The sequence below is a fragment of the Fulmarus glacialis genome, unplaced genomic scaffold (genome assembly GCF_000690835.1).
Source record: "Fulmarus glacialis isolate BGI_N327 unplaced genomic scaffold, ASM69083v1 scaffold19469, whole genome shotgun sequence".
In the NCBI taxonomy this organism is placed as follows: Eukaryota; Metazoa; Chordata; class Aves; order Procellariiformes; family Procellariidae; genus Fulmarus; species Fulmarus glacialis.
Window position 1 is genome coordinate 1 of NW_009232830.1, and position 19,449 is coordinate 19,449.

General features: G+C 36.0%; 1 protein-coding gene across 1 annotated transcript in view; it reads right to left on the minus strand.

The window, feature by feature from the left end:
- Window positions 1-264: 264 nt before the first annotated feature.
- LOC104082107 (striatin-like) overlaps window positions 265-19,449 on the minus strand; it is a gene marked incomplete at its 3' end in the record, with an annotated part of 20,504 nt that continues 1,319 nt past the window's right edge. Inside the window, exons 3-7 of the mRNA XM_009585093.1 lie at window positions 19,227-19,300; window positions 16,054-16,132; window positions 13,854-14,018; window positions 2,302-2,437; window positions 265-400 (exon numbers count right to left, since the gene is read on the minus strand). Coding sequence (XP_009583388.1) covers window positions 265-400; window positions 2,302-2,437; window positions 13,854-14,018; window positions 16,054-16,132; window positions 19,227-19,300 — 590 coding nt within the window. The remainder of the gene's footprint in view (window positions 401-2,301; window positions 2,438-13,853; window positions 14,019-16,053; window positions 16,133-19,226; window positions 19,301-19,449) is intronic.

A 19,449-nucleotide genomic window follows, 5' to 3' on the forward strand; every position in this document is an offset into this window, starting at 1 on the left:
TTAATGATTCTATGATTCTATGATCATTAAAGAAAAGGAAAAAGACAATGACCAGAAGCATAAACCTTGAAGAATCCTTACATTAAAGCAGTATACAGAAAAATGAGAATATTATGTCAAGAGGACTTCAGTCTGCCAATTATTTACTGTAGGAATACTCAAAAGGTGCTGTGATCGTGACAGAGATCTCAATCAATCAATCACTCACAATATATTCTTAGCACAATTTTTTTTCTCCTGGTACAATCCATTAAATTTCCTTACCCCAGTCTGTTCCATCTCCTGAACTTCTCGATTCCCCATCACCTTCATCTGAGGTAACCAAAAAGTCAAACTCTTTCAAAGCTTCTTCTGTATCTCTGTCTTCACTGCTGTCAGACAGAACTCTTTTCCTTACAATCTGAAAGGTCAGGAAGGAAAGAAAAAAGCTGAATTAAGTTACATGCACATCTTTATATCGAGCAGTACTCTCTTGACTTCTATGCAAAATCCTAACAGGATGTTGAAGAAGCAGCAGCAAAGTATACATTAATAAGCGAATCTGGAATAAGCATACACATTTTGTTCAAATGTCTAAGTCAAAATGAAATTTGTCTGTGGATCTTTCTTCCTGTGACCACCAATAATCAATCACTTGATAATGAATCTACACTGACCTAGATCACTACTATTTTTTTAATACCAGAAAACTACAAACTTTCTCTTAATACAGATTAAAAAAACCCACACAAACCCCACAAACAAAAAACCTAGAATGCAGTAGAAAGGACTTCAGTAAAACCAAACTCACACTGCTTCTCTTAAAATAGCCTTTTTAACTCTCACCTCTGAAATCACTCTACATGTGGACCAAAAGACAAGTCTAGGGAAAAAAACCACAACTGACAAGAGCTAATTTGCTTAGATTTGGCAAAAATTATTCCATCCTGAATACTTCCTCGGATATTATTGTTATTTAAACATGGTACTTCCATGTCTAAACCGCATTTCCCTTTCAAATTCAAAAACAAATTTGGTAAAAAAAAATTACCAAATTTTGGTAAAAGAAAAATTACATATTTTAATGAAGGACGTCATTGTATACTTTCTGCAATAAATTTACTTTTCCCTCAACAATCAAAATGGACTAGATACTTTACAGTTATTTGACTAACAGGTGAGCTGATGCCGTGATACATGAAATCTGTAGCATAAATTTTACTTCTACAGAACAAGAAATATTACATTCGTCACAATATTTTGACTCGGAAACTTGCTAAGGGTCAGTCTGAAAAGACTTCAATACACAGGCCAACATCCCATAGTTCATGAGGATGAATGACTGTTTCCCCTAACTACAATAAACCAATTTCAAAATCTGAAGCAATTCTAAACTTCAAGTTTCATTTCTTCAGCAGGCTTACTGAACACACCATACTACAGACGATTTTACCGAAGATTCTCAGACATTAGTTCACAGCCCATGGATGACAGGAACAAGTTTACAAAGATACTCTTTAAAAACTCTATAAAACTGACGTTTTTTTAAGTGTTCATTCTTAAAACTGATCATAGAAACAATCACATTCATCGTAACTCTTAACTGCTTCAATTGTTAGAAAACACAACTCATTGAATAAATTCTAATTTTGAAAAGAAGAGGATAAAATTGAGTACTGATTGTATGTATCTATTTTATGTGATCGTATGACTAAATCATATAGCTAAGTATAGATCATGAGGAACTTTCAGGTATTTGACTGAATAAACAAACAAACAAGTTTATTAACCACATGTTAGAGTTTTTCCAGTTACACTTTTTCCTCCTTCCACAAGCTATTTAAAGAGAAATGTGGTATTTCAGTTCTGTACCCTACAAGGATAAGTTTCAACAAGTCATTTTAAATATCAATACATTTCTATAAACATTCAAGAAACAATGCATTTTTGACATGCAACATTACAAACAATACCTTCAAACTAAGCTGAAAATTGTAAAAAAGGACATCTGCTAGCTTAAAAATTGTATCCAATATATATCAAAAATACTAGGCAGTATAGTATAGTAGAAGGACAATTTAAAAAATTTTAATCTGTCACTGCAAACTTAAAGCAATAAAGATGGTAAAGCTTAACTTGTACGCACAAACTCAGAAATGCATATATAATTCCTCTTACGCACACATGCTTGGACAGACCATCATAAAGATGCATTAATGATTTGCACGTGTACATACACAGTCATATACTTTGCATATAGGCATCTCATTAATCTCACTTTTTCTGTTCTTCGTAACTTTTTCAATTATTTTTTCCACTCACTGTTGCGGTATCAATGATTGTTTTCTCTCTTCCTTCAATATCTTCTTCATCTTCTTCATCACTAAAGTCTGCAGCTGCATTTTCAAGAAACTTGAAGGTCTCTAGCAGAGAGGCAGAGTCAGTCAATTCAGGTTTCCTAAACAACAACAACAACCACCATCATGCGTCAAAAGAAATCATAACAAAGTCACTTTTCCAATTACCAGTCTGTTCTGTATTATGATGTCCAACAACACACGAGACTAAAATAAGCCAACAGGTAAAAATGGACTATTACAGGTAAAAATGTTTGTGGATTAAAAAACTAAACATTATCCATAAACTTATTAGAACCAACAATTACTCTTCATCCAGCTGCAATTACCAGGACAGACACTCCAATTTTTCATTTGAAAAGCATTTTAAAGCAACATTCATCTGATATGTGCCCAAAAGCAACATATCAATACTGATATACCATCAATGAAAGTCTCAGCAACAAGGACATGAGTTACCGCTACTAAGTTGGCCTCCCACATGTACATCAGGGTACAGGAAAACTTTGCTGCTGCTATCTGATGTTCCTCACCTTGCTGGGAAATATCAAACTCTAGATCTATCATTCATTAACTTTTGAGACATGGTAAATTTGCCACTATAAAACAATATAATGGGAAAATATCATTGATGACTAAGTAACATTTACGTAGATGTTAACATTAAACAAATAAGGAAACAGATGAAGATTGGGTAAAATTATGACTGCACTGGCACGAATTCAGGCAGTGCCTCAGAACAGGAAGCATAAGGGTTGGCATATTAACAACTGAAGAGGAAGAATCCAAGAAGCAGGACTGTAACCATTATTAAAACTCTGATGAAAGTACAATTAAAGCAATCCCAAAATTAATGACAGGTACTGTGCTTTCTATGCAGAAGACACACTTCTCCATCAATCCCTCAGAGATAAAGTGATGAAAAAAAATTATTCAGTTTGAATTGTAATGATTACTTTCAGTAAAACCTTGTACATTCTTTATATGACTTTACAGCAGTAAAGACAAGCTTTATTGTTTTCTTACCTTTAATCAGTAGTCTGTTTTTCATAGTTCATCACTAAATGCACGTCATCTTGATTTTCACAACCACTGAAACAATAGAAGTGTCTCTCTCTCTTTTCAGAATCGTAGCTCTAAATTGTCTTGTACAATCACCCTTACTATCAGCAAGTGCCTTACTAATGCTACATTTTGCGTCTGCTATGACCCATTTCAAAAGGTTCAATCAACTAACAAGCCTATATAGTAAGGTCTTTTAAAGTCCCTGCAGTGTAAACACCTGGTTAGCCGGCCATCACCCACTTATTCCAGTGTTTCTTCATAACGTTTTTCAAAGGTTTATTACAGGAAACATCCAAGGGCAAAAGCTCTGATGTGTAATAAGGTGTGATAAGCAGCACACTTCCTTCTTCACGCAGTCTCTGCTCAAGCAGTTCTATGCTTACACGACAACAATTAGCAAAAGTGGCTTCTTCATAGCCCCAATATGTCTGCATCTCATTAAGACAATTTGCTATTCTACCTTTTTTTCATTTACTCATCTTTACGGCCCAAAAACACCAATAAAGATTTCACTTGCCATTAGATATGCCACATACATAGCACCATAATATACCGTGATGTACAGTATGTTTTCATGGTCACTGGTTTTACTGAGAATATTCCTTCCACATTCCCATATCTTATCTTAGATAAGAACAACCTCAAACATGCTTCCAATTTGCCTTGCTTCCTGCAGTATTTCGACCTTCTTGTTTCTATGACAAACCTGAAAGCACTCTGTAATATTTTTCTTTTTCCTTAAGTAATCACTACTTTGGCAGACTATAATACCTCATGAATCTGTAGTAATAATGTACATTTTCACAGAAATCCTATGGTACTGTTATTTTGCTGTTTCCAACACACAAATCTTGATAAGACAAAACTTGTAATGGGCTTCACTTGACTAACTTCCTGATTTCCAGCAAATTTTGTGTGTCCTGGTCAACTTTTAGTGGACTAAATCATCCAACCACAATTTTATTTCTGTTTTTTTTCTTCTGTATTTTGCTGTGTAAAAATTTGCCATGTAAAAACATCATGGCTGCTGATCTATATTAGCAACTATTAGCGTGCTACAGTAAATAGCAACATATGAACTAATACCAAACATAGAATACAAAATTTTAATCAACAGAACTTGTTATTAAGAGACAGATATCCTTCTACAGGTAAGGTACAAGTATTTGCAGTAATTCATACCTACATTTGGTTCTGTACTCATTTGATCTTAAATCAGGCTCTCTCACACTGAAGTTCAAAGTGATCACCGAAAGAGAAGGTTATATCTTTTTTAAGTAACTGGTCTGAATTCAACTATCATATTCATTCTTACATACTTTAGTGGGCAGGATATATACATAATTGTATATCTCTGTTTACACAAGGGGGTAAAAGGCATCTCATGCATTGGAAAACACAGTAGTTTATCATATATTTCAAAACTCTTGCACAGTACAAAAATGTACAAAGTCAGCATAGTACCAAAGAAGATTATTTGTGCTAAGGCACAACTTCCATGAAAGAATTCGTAAGAACCAAAAAAAGAAAACAGAAGTGACAGAATATTTAAACTATTTAAAGGTTCTACAGGGAAAAGAAGCTTCAAGCTGACAGACACGTTGACTGGCTATATTGTACCCCAATACACTTTAGCAGTCAAATCAAAAGTAACTCAGTAATTTTGCTATTTTTCATTTAGCTATTTTTCATCCTTTAGCAGTACATAAACATAATGCATTTTAGATATTACTGTCAGCATGAACAATCAGGGATACTGTAAAATATACTTAAGAAAATGTCTAGCCTTAGCTAATTTATGTTATGTACTTTGATGGCAATTCGAAGCTTGCTTGTTTCATTATTTTCCATCTGTTTAGTTTGTTTCTCTTATGGTGTCATTCACAAAGCAACATAAAAAAGCCAAAGTGGTAAAAATATATTGAGAGATAAGGTAGTATAATAAATTACTTTAAATTCCATTTTAGAAAAAGAAACACAACTCAACATCTCCAGGGCTTTTGTAGTCTAGAATACTTTTTAAAAAATTAATGGGTGAAAACAATAGAATGGAGCTCCAAAGGCAGGGACTGATACATGAACTGTAGTATTACAGGCACGAGTGAGGCAAGACTATGGCAAGGTTCAGGACCTGTTGCAAATAAATGGAGACCAAAAAAACTAAAAAGGTCTCAAAAAGGACAATGCCTCTTTACTGGACTGTCCTGGATCAAAACGTATGTAAGGAAGGACATAACTTTCAAAGTGCAAGAACTTAGGTGTTGCTTTTTCCTTCTTCCCCAGCCATACTGTCTAAAGAAAAACTGCTGGGGAAGAACAAGCCAGAAACCCCAGATAGCAGGAGTAGCTACAGAAGCTGCCAAAGCAGACAGCATAGAGCAACCAGATTTTGGCAGGACTTCCTCAACCCTGTGCTACTCAGCTGCTTGTTTTAATCTCTTTCCCACTGCTCTTTCCTCAACCATACTCTGCAACAGCACCATTGCATGGTTTTCTCCCCAGTACCTAACCCTGCCTTCTTTCCTTGAGGGTTTCATCCCAGTTGACTTACCACTTCCTAACCAAACCTAAATCAAAAAAAAAAAAAAAAAAAAGGTAACCAATATAACATCTTCTATCAGATACTGTTAACTCTGTGCATTACATCCTTCCCTCCAGTAGCCTTATCCAATTAGACAGGAAAGTCTTTGGGGCAGAGAGATTACCTGCTAGTTGTGTCTGCGCATGATTAAGTACAACAGGACTAACTGCTTGTCACAAGCGTAACAAGAACAATAAGTAGTGCCAGAAAGTAAAGTGTAGCTACACTACTGCTGCTGGGTTTTCCATCTTACTATTAACGGATAGGCAGCGCATAAATTTTGCTAATGTTACTCTTGAGACAGGGAACTTCTGATCCCCAAAGACAAGACACTTTTTCCTGTTTAAAACACAAAATTCTTGTTACAAATGGGCTGGTAACCGAAGTACTGACATGAATATTTTTCTCCCCAGTTTCTCCCCAGTTGCCAGAATTTTCTGCAGCTGTGACTGCTCTGAAAATCTCATCCCAACTTGTATTTTACAGGCTGTTCAATTATTCAGATTTGTCTTAACCCCTTGGCCCCTTTAAGACTAAAAATAATAATAATCTCTTCCCATGAAATCTAAGAAATATGATTTGTGGATATTCCACATGTACTATTTAAAGCAAGCATGGCTCTCACTGGGCCTCAGCGCTTCATTTTCTGCCCTACAGCCACATGGCTCAAGACAAGTATTTTGTGTAAAAATCCAGTTGGCCCTGACATCAAAATATTAGCAGCTTTACAAAATGTATAGTGTTCAATTGGCTCTCAACATGTAATATTCAGGATCGTAACATAAATCCAGTTTCTCACTGAGTGAAAAGTAGAAACCATACATAACCTATAGGAAAGGTGAAGTTGTTATGTGGAAACTAAAACAGCACATTGATGATACCTTTCCTGCTCCGAACATGATCCACAACGTTTCATATTGCAAAGTCAAGTTTAACTTAGACTAAAGCCACATTACAGACATGTATTTTCTTTGTAACCAACACATTCAATATTTCTATCATTACCTTCTCCTTTGTTGATAATAACTCTTGGGAGTCTGTGGTCATGTCCAGGGAGACTCTCAAACTTCTCCCATGAACTGCCCAACCACAAGGCCTTTAGCTGCCTCGGTCCTACTACTCCCCCAAAGGAAGAAATAGAGGGGTTTTTTGTTTGTTTGTTTTATCCAAGACATGCACAAGTTATCTCAAATAAAACCAGATTTTATTGATAAATTCAGAACCAGGAAGAAATACCACAGTAAAGTTAAATAAACACAAGTTCAGCTTAGGCTGAGAAATGTTTCTGAGGGCCTACACAGGAAAAAGCCTGTTGTGACCCAGCATTCAAACAGCTATTCTAGCATACTCTTTCTTGAGCCATTTTCTTTGGCTCAGTTTCCTCCTAATATCAAAATGTGCTACTACAAGGTCGTAAGTTTTATTAACTCCCCATAGAATTTAGTTATTTCATGTTTTAACACAGTCTTTTCAATGTGGCTAGTTGAGTTCTTTCAAACTGGACGCAGTAAATAAATGCATGCAGATTCAAATGTATTCCTTTCTATGAGGACTGTCTTTAAGAACAGTTTGTTCAATCTTCAATACTGTGCAAAATCTTTCATAATGCAGCACAGAAAATAACTAATAATTTATAAAACTATGGAACACTTACAATCATCAAAATTTACACACAAGGAACATGGGGCAGGCTAGACAGTCTGTCACAACCTTCGAAACCTTTTATGAATTCACACCACACAATGCAAGAACCAGTGCAATACATACTACAACTGGTAAGCAACACTTACAAAATGGTTTGGATGTAAACTGGAATCACGAAGGAATGCCATTTAAAAAGGAAAGGCCACTTCTCTTGCCAAATCTAGTCAGATAACTATAATATGTCAAATAAACAAGCTTTTTAAGAGTAAAAATTAAAAAAAAATTCAATGTTTGAAGAACCGAAGTAACTTTTTAAGTTATTTCTCCATTCACCTCCCCTCTCTTTGCTTCTCTCTTTCCCACTGCACTACTTCTCTGTCTCTTTCTCCCCATTCCTGCCATACCATGAGTCTTATGTGACATTTCCAAGAAGCATCCCTCAAACCCTTAAGCCATAGATCTGTGCCAATGAAATGAAGAGTGGTCCATTGGTACTACCTTCTTCACACAAAACCCCAATTTATCTATTTTTTTTCTGCTTTAATGCATCAGTTGAAAGCGTCCAGGTCTAGCCTAAATCAGGTATCTCTGAAATGCCTGTTAGGTCACTGCAAAATGGAGGCAGGGACAAACAGGAAAAAGGTGGGGAAAAAACAGCGGTAAAGGGAATAAAGCAAACAGATTTTGGATTTTTTTTCTTTTTGTAATTCAGTATTTTAGTCTCGCATACTATTTTGGATATCTTTTTCATGGCAGATGTTACCTCAGGTTGTTAAATTCAGAGATATATTCCCAGATAAACCATTTTATAAGCTTAGTCAACACACAACATTCATCAGCCAGTATGCAGCATTTTCATTACATGGGTCAGTGTTAATAATATTTAGAGATGCAAAAGAGTTATTCAAGGCCTCCTGGTATAGAAGTTCATTCGCTGAAGTGTCAGTTGAAATGATTTGTTGAACATCAGAAAGATAAGGTCTTCAAAATGTTTAATTTTAATCTTTGAAAAGGTCTTTGAATTTGCTCTCAATGTTGAGGTTTGATGCCTTTTTGTTCATGTAAAGTATAGGCAGTGGAAGCCATATGTGGTTCAACAGAAAAAAAAAGGGGCAGTAAATCAGTTTCTGAGAGAGACCGATATATAACTTAAGATCATTTTTCTTTTAAAAGTTTCTATTGGCTATTTAAATATAGGTCTAATGATCAAACCCTTAGCAAGAACTCAGATAATTTATCTATATTGTTTTTTATATATACACACATCCATATATATTATGTGTATATACATACATATGCTTGGTATACCCTCATTCCTTTCCAGTTCTATTCCTTTATTATATTTGCTTCCACTCATATCAAATGGTAGTCAAATACACACCTTCAAGAAGATAAACTAATTTGACTGTTTAGGTTTCAGTCAGTAAGATAAAGCTATTAAAAAAATGAGGTAATAAGTGAACCAAAGATACTTAAATACTCTCATGTTTTCAAGGCTACAAGTGACATTTCTGTTTCAGTTTGTTGTGGGAAAGCACCCATTCCTCTCACTGCAGGTGTTAAGAATTTCAACCATTATTATAAAGTTATTATTTTAGTTTCTATTTTTGAGTCCAGTCATGCCAAGTGGTACTTATCTTTTGTAACGCAAGTGAGCTGATTGAAGAAACTGAAAACAGATTCCCTTTTAAATTCCATGAAATAAGTGGAAACAGGACTATATCTATCTCAGGTTATCATATTAATATTTCATTTACGGAATCAAAATCTTGCAGGGTGCATTCAAAATCCACATGATGTCTTGAGTGCTAAAGTTTTCAAGAGGATCTGTATATTAGCAAATAAATAGGCAATGTAAGAATACAAGTTTGGCCACAGAGGTAGCAGCTAGTAACACATGAAGACTGAGGCTACTAATAGTAAGAAGAGAAATTGATTTGGCTTTAAAAGGCTTTGAGACAACAGTAGTTTGTTCATCACTGTACCAAAAGAAGAAAAAAATGAAGAGGTGGGGGGAGCTCTCTGATGTGACTGCAACCCTCTAAGATATACAAAATTAAGCTGAGAGGTACGAGGGACCAGATGGCAATTTTCTAAAATAACTGGAGCCTAGCAGAATTCAGGTTACATATTGCCTGCTGCAAATAAATACTGTCTTAAGTATTTGCACTACAGTAACTACTGTATACTTCTACATACCAAAGTAAACAGCATCAACTTCACAATAATCACCCCAAACATTCTCACCAGCCTTTCCCATAAAAAGGCTCGACTTAGTGTCGATATCACAGCACTGAGTAACTGAACCCCGGCTGTTGAAGTAGGTATAACAGACAACAAGATATAACTGGTATAACAGACAAGTTCTGGTATAACAGACAACTTGTAAAAAGATGTAGTGAGCTGAGCAGAGGAGGAATATCCTCCCTACCCACCACGAAGTATACACTTTACACATCCTTGGGGTCAGAGGAAAAATGCCAAGGCTTACCCTCACAACAATCAAAGGCATTTCCACAAAAAAAAAAAAGTGCGGGCATCTGCTGTTGTTAGAAGTACAGTCAGAGGTAGATCAGAGGTACTGCTGAAGGAGGCTGAGCTTACAGAAAAACTGTGCTAAAATCTGTGTTGAGAAGTACGTCAGCTCTTCTATTCTTTTACTGGAACTTCTCTCAGTACCGATTTGTTTTGTTCTCCACCACCTTCATTTCACTGAGAAAGTACTGGTTGATTACTAATAAACAATAGTCAAAACATAAAGGAAGTTTTGTTTCTTGTTTCCGTTACCCCCTCTCTCCTCCCAAAGAGGTAACCATATGCCAGCATAAAAGCATCAGATACCATCTTTTTTACTTTCTTTGGGATTTATCACAAGTGTTCAGTTGTACAGAAGGCAATTTAGCCAATCTGTTCCTTCTGCAATTTACATTGCTATATGGAGAAATCTTTAAGGAAATTTAAAGCTAATGTGCCTTCCATTTTCCTGTTCCTGAAATGCAACATTGTATCCATTTTCCTTCTGTTTTTCACTGTGCCGTTTTCCCCTCTATTGTACATCATCTTCATCACATTCACTCACATTCTTTCCAAACTCTTATTGATTTGTCTTCATTGTTTCTCACCCACAAGCTTTCTCTTTATTCAATCCCTGTACTCCACTTCTCACATTCTTCCTTCCATGTAAACATTTTTCTAAAAATCAGACTTAAAATCCACAGTCTCAGCTGGGTCCACAATATTATGCAGTTCTTCCAAGATCAAACATAAAATGTTCTATGAGTGGGGTTTTCTCACTTTAACAGAGGTATTCCTTCTTAGACTAGATTCATTTCTACGCATTACATTTTGTCTAGCACTCTCCTCTTCAAATGTAACTAAAACATCTTCAAGGTTGACCACTAGCCTCAGACTTGCTAGCAGGTATTTGACATCAATGTTCATTAAATGTTTTGAACCACAGAATTTGCCAAACTGCATTGGCTTGAGCAGTTCACAGGCTTCCGTGGCGATAGCAGAGCTTTCTCCTACAAAGAGTTTCACTGTATCCGTACAAGCCACAGAGCATCTTCCATATGCATTTTCGTTTGCAACTGTCCCAATGTCTGGTGGTCCTGGCACACACACACATATGTCCTTAAACTTCCTGGGATTGCACTAAGGTTTTGGTTGGTTTCTTGTTCTTCCAATCTCTCACCGTAACTTTTGTCCTCTACCACTACCAAACTGCAGGCACTTGTTCATCGCACTCCTTCCAACCAGCCAAGCTTGCTGTGGCCCCAATCCTCTTCTCACTTTACATGCATGCTAGGAATAACAAGATGCTGCTAAAAGAACCACCAATCTTTTCGCCTTCCCAGTAAGCAGTCTAGCACTGGAGAGGTTGCTTCAAAGACTGCCCCTACCTCAACTGTGATCCAGAATTTAGCTGAGCCACCTAAATTTTTCCCAGTTCTGCCAACTGGGTAGAAAAGTGTTGAATTTAGTTTTCAAACATTCAGTAAGAATTCCAATTGGGATCAGGAGCAAGGTCCATGTGCCTTAAATCTTAGTCACCTATTCAATGTTAATACTCCTCAAAAAGAAGCTGTTCTATACATGTTTAGGTAATGCTGACAATAGATGAGGCAGATAAGAGGTAAGTATGAGCTAATAGAGAACAACATCTCATCTCATTTTTGACTCCCCATCTGCCATAAAGCTGCACTTTGATATCTCTGAGGCAAGCGATGATGCAGTTGGAAGGAGGTGAACAGTGCCACATGCCACAGAAACAGTGAGGTGTAACATTTTACAGTATCTAGTAGCACAAGATGAAATAGCTGTTAAATAACAGGCAGTCTCTGCTGAGGGGAAAGCCACAGAACGCCTCCTGCATGGAAAATTGAAAGAGGTGGTCTGAAAGCAAACTTGAAACACCCAGAATCACAGCATTGAAAGCTAGTCCTGTACTCAGATTGACCAAGCAATTTCAGTAAAATCCCAACTTTTTCCTCTCAGGGAGGGAGATCTCAGCTGACATCCAGAAACACAAAATCACCCATGAAGACTGATGTGACTATGTTGAACAAGATCCCTGAAAAATTTTTCCACTGGAAAACCCTGGAGTCACTTCTCGCACATCATGTATCAAAATGGTCCCCTAAGCTTTCTAATACAGTCCGCATCTTATGCATCACAAGTGAGATGAAAACAGTTTCTCAAAGCGTGCAGCCTGACCAGCCTTGCAGCTGACAAGTTTGCAGTGCCACAATGGAAGTGAACTCATTTTTCTCCACCAGTGCATATCCTCAGCCATGGGGTAGAGTACAAAGTGTTAAACCTAGTATCAGATCTATCCAGAAAGCAAGTAGAGAGGAAAGAAATGCAAATTTATCCAGAACTGCTACATCAAAACCGCTGTCCAACCATTTCATGATCAAATAACTACCTTATAAATATATCCATCTGTTTCAAAACCGAAGTAAACACATTTAAATAAATTTTAAAGTGTAAGAAGAGGAGCTTTATTTACCCACTTCCCCTGAGAAGTGACCCCTTCACCAGAAATTGAACTAAAATTGTTATTGTCATCTATCAAGCATTCCTTGTTCTTCAAAGACAAAGCTGCTGTACATAAACGATACAGCTTGTCAACTACATAGCAGCACAGTATTTTAGTAGCTTGCGGGTTTTCTCACACGTTCAAATTTTCCACCTCGCAGCATTAAATTTAATTACATAACAATGAACTTGTGCCCTTATGTAACTTCTTGGCCTGAAGTTACTGCAGCTATCTGCTGGGTGTAATGAAACTTTAAAAATGCTTTTTAAAAGATAGAATGTGTCATATAACAGTATTAGACCTTAGGAAAAAAAGTCTTGAATTTTGCCACATCAGTATAGAAAAGGAAAAAAGAGGGAGAATTTCTGACGAAAGCTGTGCTTGCTGATGCTGCACAAACAACTGGGAACAGCTAACTCATGCATTGTTCAGACAAACAATTCTGCATAATTTTCATTATTTTTCAAGTTTTCCAACTACAGTATCTTAAACAAGAACAAACAGATTGTTTTCCTGAAGCATCTACAGTTAAGTTTCAGATTTAACTTACTTTTTTTTTTTTTTTAAACTCTGCATGGAAAAGAGAAGAAAATGGAAAAAAAGCCTCTTATGTTTTCAACATTTCTTAAAAGCGAAAGTAAGCACAACAAACTTTTACTCTCCTTGACTGACTTTGAAAGATAGAAATGAATACCTTGCATTTCAGTCACATTCACATCTGTATCCATTAGTGGAAAATCAAAAACTTACAGGAATCAGAATGTAACAAGTGACTTTGTTTCTCAGATCCAGTCAAAAAAATCCTTTATCTCATATTGATTACCATGTCATAGTCAGCATAGACCAGAAGAGCAAAGCCTGTAATCGATACAGTAAAGTTTCCAGCAATACAAATAAACCGTTAACTTGAAACAATACTGACCTCTAACCACTTAGCAATTGTATCTCAAAGAGACTTGATTTGACTTTGTGCTGCCATCCAACTGAAAAAAAACTTATGGTGCTTTTAAGCTGTGAATCTTAGAAGTTACTTCCATACTTACGGTTTAATGTAATAAAATTAGTTAGAATTGCTCTAATCTCCAACTAGGGAAAAAATCCTGAAATCTTCTCAGTAAACAAAAATTTGTTCTACACCATTAAGTGCGTTTATGTAGAAAGATAACAATGTCATCTTGATGCTTACCCAATCATTGTGTTTTCTTTAATCTGGCCCTCTGTGCCATTTACCATTGGCTCTTGATTTCTGTTTTCCTTCTCTGAAGCATCACTTGAGAGGCCCAATAAAGCTCGTACTCGTTTTGACTTCACATCCAGTATTGTGTCGGTGTAGCCCACTTCTTGTAGATACCTGTAGGAACAGAACTCATGCTAATCTTCCAAGCACATCTCACTTATTCAAAACAGTAAATTAAAACTTCTCCCTAAACTCATCTTCAACCCCTTAGCATAGCAAAGTATGGTGCTGTACTAATGAAACATGCTTATCAATCACCCTGTACCAGCTGCAGAGGGATCGCCTCTTGCAGTACCAGCCTCTACAGTCACTGAGGGGGGGGGAGGGGAAAAAAAAAAAAAAAAAAAAAAAAAATCAAAGAGCCTAGCAGTCAGAGGTTATACAATACGTTATTCATGCATTTACTAAAATGAATGGAAAAGCACTTTCAATTAAAATATTTACAACTGGCTTATAAAAATCACCACAGTTGCATGTATAACATGGCCATTTTATTCTTCAACACATGGAAACTACACACGAAGCCTTACACGAAGTATCAGATATGTTCCTTATATAAGCATTATTAGAAGCCTAGAAAACAGAGGGAATAAAAACAAATTCTGTAGCTGTAGCTACTAGTAAGAGTTGTTATTTATAACACACTAGGTTCGATAAAATCTTTGTCTTGCCTTTTCCTTATTCTGCAATGGATCTGCAAAACATTAATTTGTCTTGCATATAAGGGCTGGGCAGCAAGAATCCTGGACTAGCTTGTATGAAAACCTCAAGGTCTAAAGTTGGCTCTTTCATCAATATGCCATATTGACTTTGGGGGAAACAGGGGGAAAATAATGATTTTAAAAAAAAAAAAAAAAAAGTAAAAATTGGTCTCTGTCCTTTCCTCTAGGATATGGAGTTAATAGCACTGTCTTCTCAGGACCTGACTGATTAAATGGTCAATATTCTAAAGAGGGGAGATGGTATTTTACAGTAACAGCTGTTACAAATCAAGGACAGCACTTTTCCTGCAAGAACATTCTCCTCCAATTATTTAACAGTATCCTCCACATAACCACATTACAAGAGAAATACTGATTGTTGGCTATATAAAAATCAAAAAAATCACCTATGCAAAACAGAGTCCGTCAGTAATACGCACTCTGTATTCAGCACTGGGTCACTTATTTATGAATTGCACTGAGGAGGAACGACTTGTCTTCAAAATCACTGATCCAAGTCAAGACCATTTTATTTACATCTATTCAACATACATGCAAAGATTTAAGCTCTTGCAAAAGAAAAGTATGTACAAACCATTCAACAGACAAATTTAACTTTTTTATAGTTCCTTGGAAAAAGGTCCTTTAATATAAGCTCCAGACTGTCCCTACTGTCTCTCTTCCCCCTCATTTAATCCTCTGTAACACATCAAAAAAAATTAGAAAGCAAAAGTTTTGCTAGCTGATTAGAAGACCTTAGAATCTAACTATCAGCATAGGGGATGAGGCAAATGCATGAAAAAACAGATAGGGACACTCTGATGAGAGGTCTTTAAGAGACCCCTTCAATTTAAATCAAGGGTGGCACCAAGGCAAAAAAAACCCACACAAAAATGTGACCAAATATCTTGGAAATTAATTAACTCATTATGACCACAATTCAAAAACTAATTTAGATTAACAGACATTTGCTTCATTGAGATGAACTGAGAATTAGAAAATTTCTAGTCTAACCTTCTGGATATTAGTCTTTTCTGCACCTCGAGCAGGCCAAAATAAAAGTTATCCCTCTCTAACACCAGTTATTTTTATTTTACATAGCTCTTAACAGAATTATTTGTGTGTGTTTTTTTAATTGCAAAAAGAATTGCAAAGTGTCATGACCCACTGTTCTCCCAAGCAGATTGTTTTATTATACTCAGTGAAAGAAAAGCAAAGGAGATTAGGTGTTTGTGATTTGACAAGGCTTCTCATCTGAAGTTCTGAAATATTAAATTTTTTCAAAAATCTAGGAAAAGTAGGGCAGAAGCTGAATGAACTTCATCACACACACTAACTCTTCTTGAAAGAAAATCTAACAGAAAAAAAATCAAATACCACCATCATCACATTTCACTACCAGATTCTTTCCCTTGCATTTGTTATTTGAGTCCTTTTTCAACACCTACTGTCTTAGCAGCTGTCGTCCTTGTTTCCATATTAGCTGACTGTTCTGTTGTGGCTGAATCTCTGTCTCATTCCCTTCATCTGGAAAAGATTATTTAATTACAAACATTTTTTTTTCTTGTCTTACTTTTTAAAAACATGCCCACCCACTTGAAAAGACAAATGTGATTTGTCTTAAAATGATTAGGGATTATTCAATAATGAAACAAAAGATTCAAAGTGCCAATAATCAATCGAGAAAGAAAAAAATGCACATAGCACATAACTATAGTACGACATACACATAAAGATATAATTGCTGCTCATTACTTATGTTTGAATACAAACATATTCAACTGCTAACAACATCAAATGCAACTGCAGCATATCTATTCACAACTTACTGTCCAACCAATTTCCTTAATATTTCACCGTTCAACATAAAACCAACAGACCTACTCACATCAACTTTAAATTCATCCATATTGTATTAGTTTTGTGGAAGGAAAAAAAAAAAAACAACAAAAACCAAACCAGGGGTTGTTTGTTTATTTTTTAACCTGAAAAGCTGTTGAAAAATTTTCACCACATTTTCCACAACCATAAATTTGTATCCAAACAGTACTACTCCAGGAAAATCCACAAAAAAATTACGTGGCTGTTCTGGTGAGAAACCTACCTGAATGCTGGCAACCAACAGCTACACATTTATTCCATATATAGCTTCATACTAGATGATGGTGGTGGTTTTTTTCCCCTCCTCAGGAGATATTCTAAGCATATGCTTCCCAAGATAAAAGATCTTGGTTTATTATCCATGAAAGCCTCTACAAAACTTGAAACCCTTGTGGTCCAAATACTGAAGGATGAACAATCTTCTTGTGTAAACAAAAATTAAGAACCAGAAAAACCTGTGGTATAATCCTATGAGTAACTTGATATGTGATGTGGGAAAGCTATTGTCCTGACCAGGAAGTCATTTACCTTTAAACAACTGAATTAAAACCACACACAAAAAAACCACCACCCACCCAAAGAAACTATCAAAGACTAATCAGAATTTACATGCAAGGAGAGCCATATGAATTTTATCCATCCCAAATTCACAGATCCATTTAATAGCAACCATAGGAAATAATCAATTGCACAATGATTTTCTGGCAACAACTGAACACAGCTGGACCCAATGCACAACTACCAAAGCTCAGTCTATAAGAATTAAAACATGACTGAGATAAATCTGCCTGAAAATTCCTTTTGAAAGCAAAAACCCTTCTTCTGAAGGCACTATGAAGTATATCTACAGCCAAGAATTCTCTTTTGCTTAGTCTTCTCAAAACTGATGACCACTAGCAGTAACAGTGGTTTACAGATGAGAATGAAGGGACTTGCATTATAAGCAAATAATAGCAGAAGATATCACAAGCAGTAAAAAAAAAAAAAAGCAAGCATCCCTTTATCAGGAGATTGAACTCCTCCTTCTAAGCTGTATTACTGACTCCCCAAGAGATCATAGAATCATAAAGGTTGGAAAAGACCTCTAAGATCATCGAGTCCAACTGTCAACCCAACACTACCACGCCCACTAAACCATGTCCCTAAGATCATAAAGAAAACAAACAACAAGGACCCATTCGGAAGAACTACTAGAAATGCTTCCACGTTTTCTCCTGACTGGGCAGGAAAAACAGGGGCAGGGGGAAGACACAGACATACAAGTAAGTGTCTATCAAAGACAACTCCAAAGGAGCATGATAACAAAGTTCCTATTTTAAGTATATATCTTTAATCAGTCCAGCTTCAATATAGAACAAATACAGCTACACATATAGAATGCAATGGGATAAATCAGGATAATGGAATTTTAACACAGGTAATTCCACTAACGTTCACTTTGCAGAAGTAATGCACTGGCTACAGCTCTGCTGGGCAAGCCAGGCCTTGCACTACATTCCTCAGCTGGAAACTGGAGCAACATGCTGTAGCTGCATCCTGAGAAATTACAAAAACCAAGGATGTCTAGGATCTTGGTATGATCAGGACAGTTTTCTGGTCGTCCAGATACAGATTGGGGTCTTCCACTTAGTAACACCAAATTAAACTATTTCTTCAGTTGAGGAAATAACCTTGATAATAATGTGAAATAAAATTTCTCAAAAATTCATTGTATCTTGGACAAGAAAAGCCTGGTGTAAAGTTTCACTAGTTGGTGTAGGGTTGGATTTTTTGCTTGTTTGGTTGGTTTTTTTAATGACTTTCTGAATCCAATGAGATAAGAATGAACCATGACAGTAAACCAGACCATCCCTTCCACAAACCAAATGACAGAGCTGAGGTCTGCAGACTTTCTATATTCTTCCTTTACGTACAGGTGGTTCTAGTTCCACTGCTGTAGTAGGAGCAGCATCAGGGGACTGAGATACAAAAATCATTACCTATTGCTTCTCCTTTCAAGGGCCTGACCTATAGCCAGACCTCTGTACCCCTTCTTTTTTTTCCTGAGGAAAGGATAGGGAGATAGAGATGAAAGGAAGTAATTCAAATTCTTAACTCCTCAAGTTCAGTGCTTAGAACTATTTGTGTGAAGTAGGAGATGCAACCTCTAGAAAAACAAATCAGCTTCCCAGAGACCAAGGTGAAAAACTGTCCTCTCACAGCATAGCACTGAAGTTAGTTGTATGCATTTCCAATGATCATTGGAATTTTGAAAATAAATTCCCCAGTCTCAAACTCTCACTTATGTCTAATATGCACTTTCATTATTTTTCTCCTGGAATACCACTGAGGTAATTGAACAAAAAATTATGTACTATGTACTTCATGTCCTTTGCCATTAACTTTTTATTCAGAAGAGTTATTCAAAGATAAAAGGATTCTATAGATATAAATCTAGTATCTTCCTGTTCCAAAACATCCATACACATTCCTACAGAAGAGAAAAATTATTCTCTCCAGGAGCAGTTTGTTGGTTTGGGTTTTCTTAAATCTAAACTCATTTGATTTATTAACAGACTCTTTCAGAGCATTAGCATATATTTTTAATTTTATAAAAGTAAAATACAGTTTTTATTAATTATCTCTATTCCCACTGCTTCCATTAAGTGGCTTATTTTATCAACACTATCATTTCAGCATTTGCACAAACCACAGTAAAGCTTTTATGCCAGTAATGAATTCATTCTTAACAAATTCTTACCAGAATCATAGTTTGGTGGCTTCATATCTCCCTGATTCAATTCTGTGCCATATTTTAATTTGTGATATTTAGCCCTGAAAGGAAAAAAAAGAAAAAAAAAAGAAAAAAAAAGAAAAAGAAACTATTAGCACATTTAAAAAGTATCTCTAAACACATAAATGTCACCTGTCTTCACTTGAAAAGCCTCCTTTCTTCTAGGCTACGAACAAAACAAAACAAATAA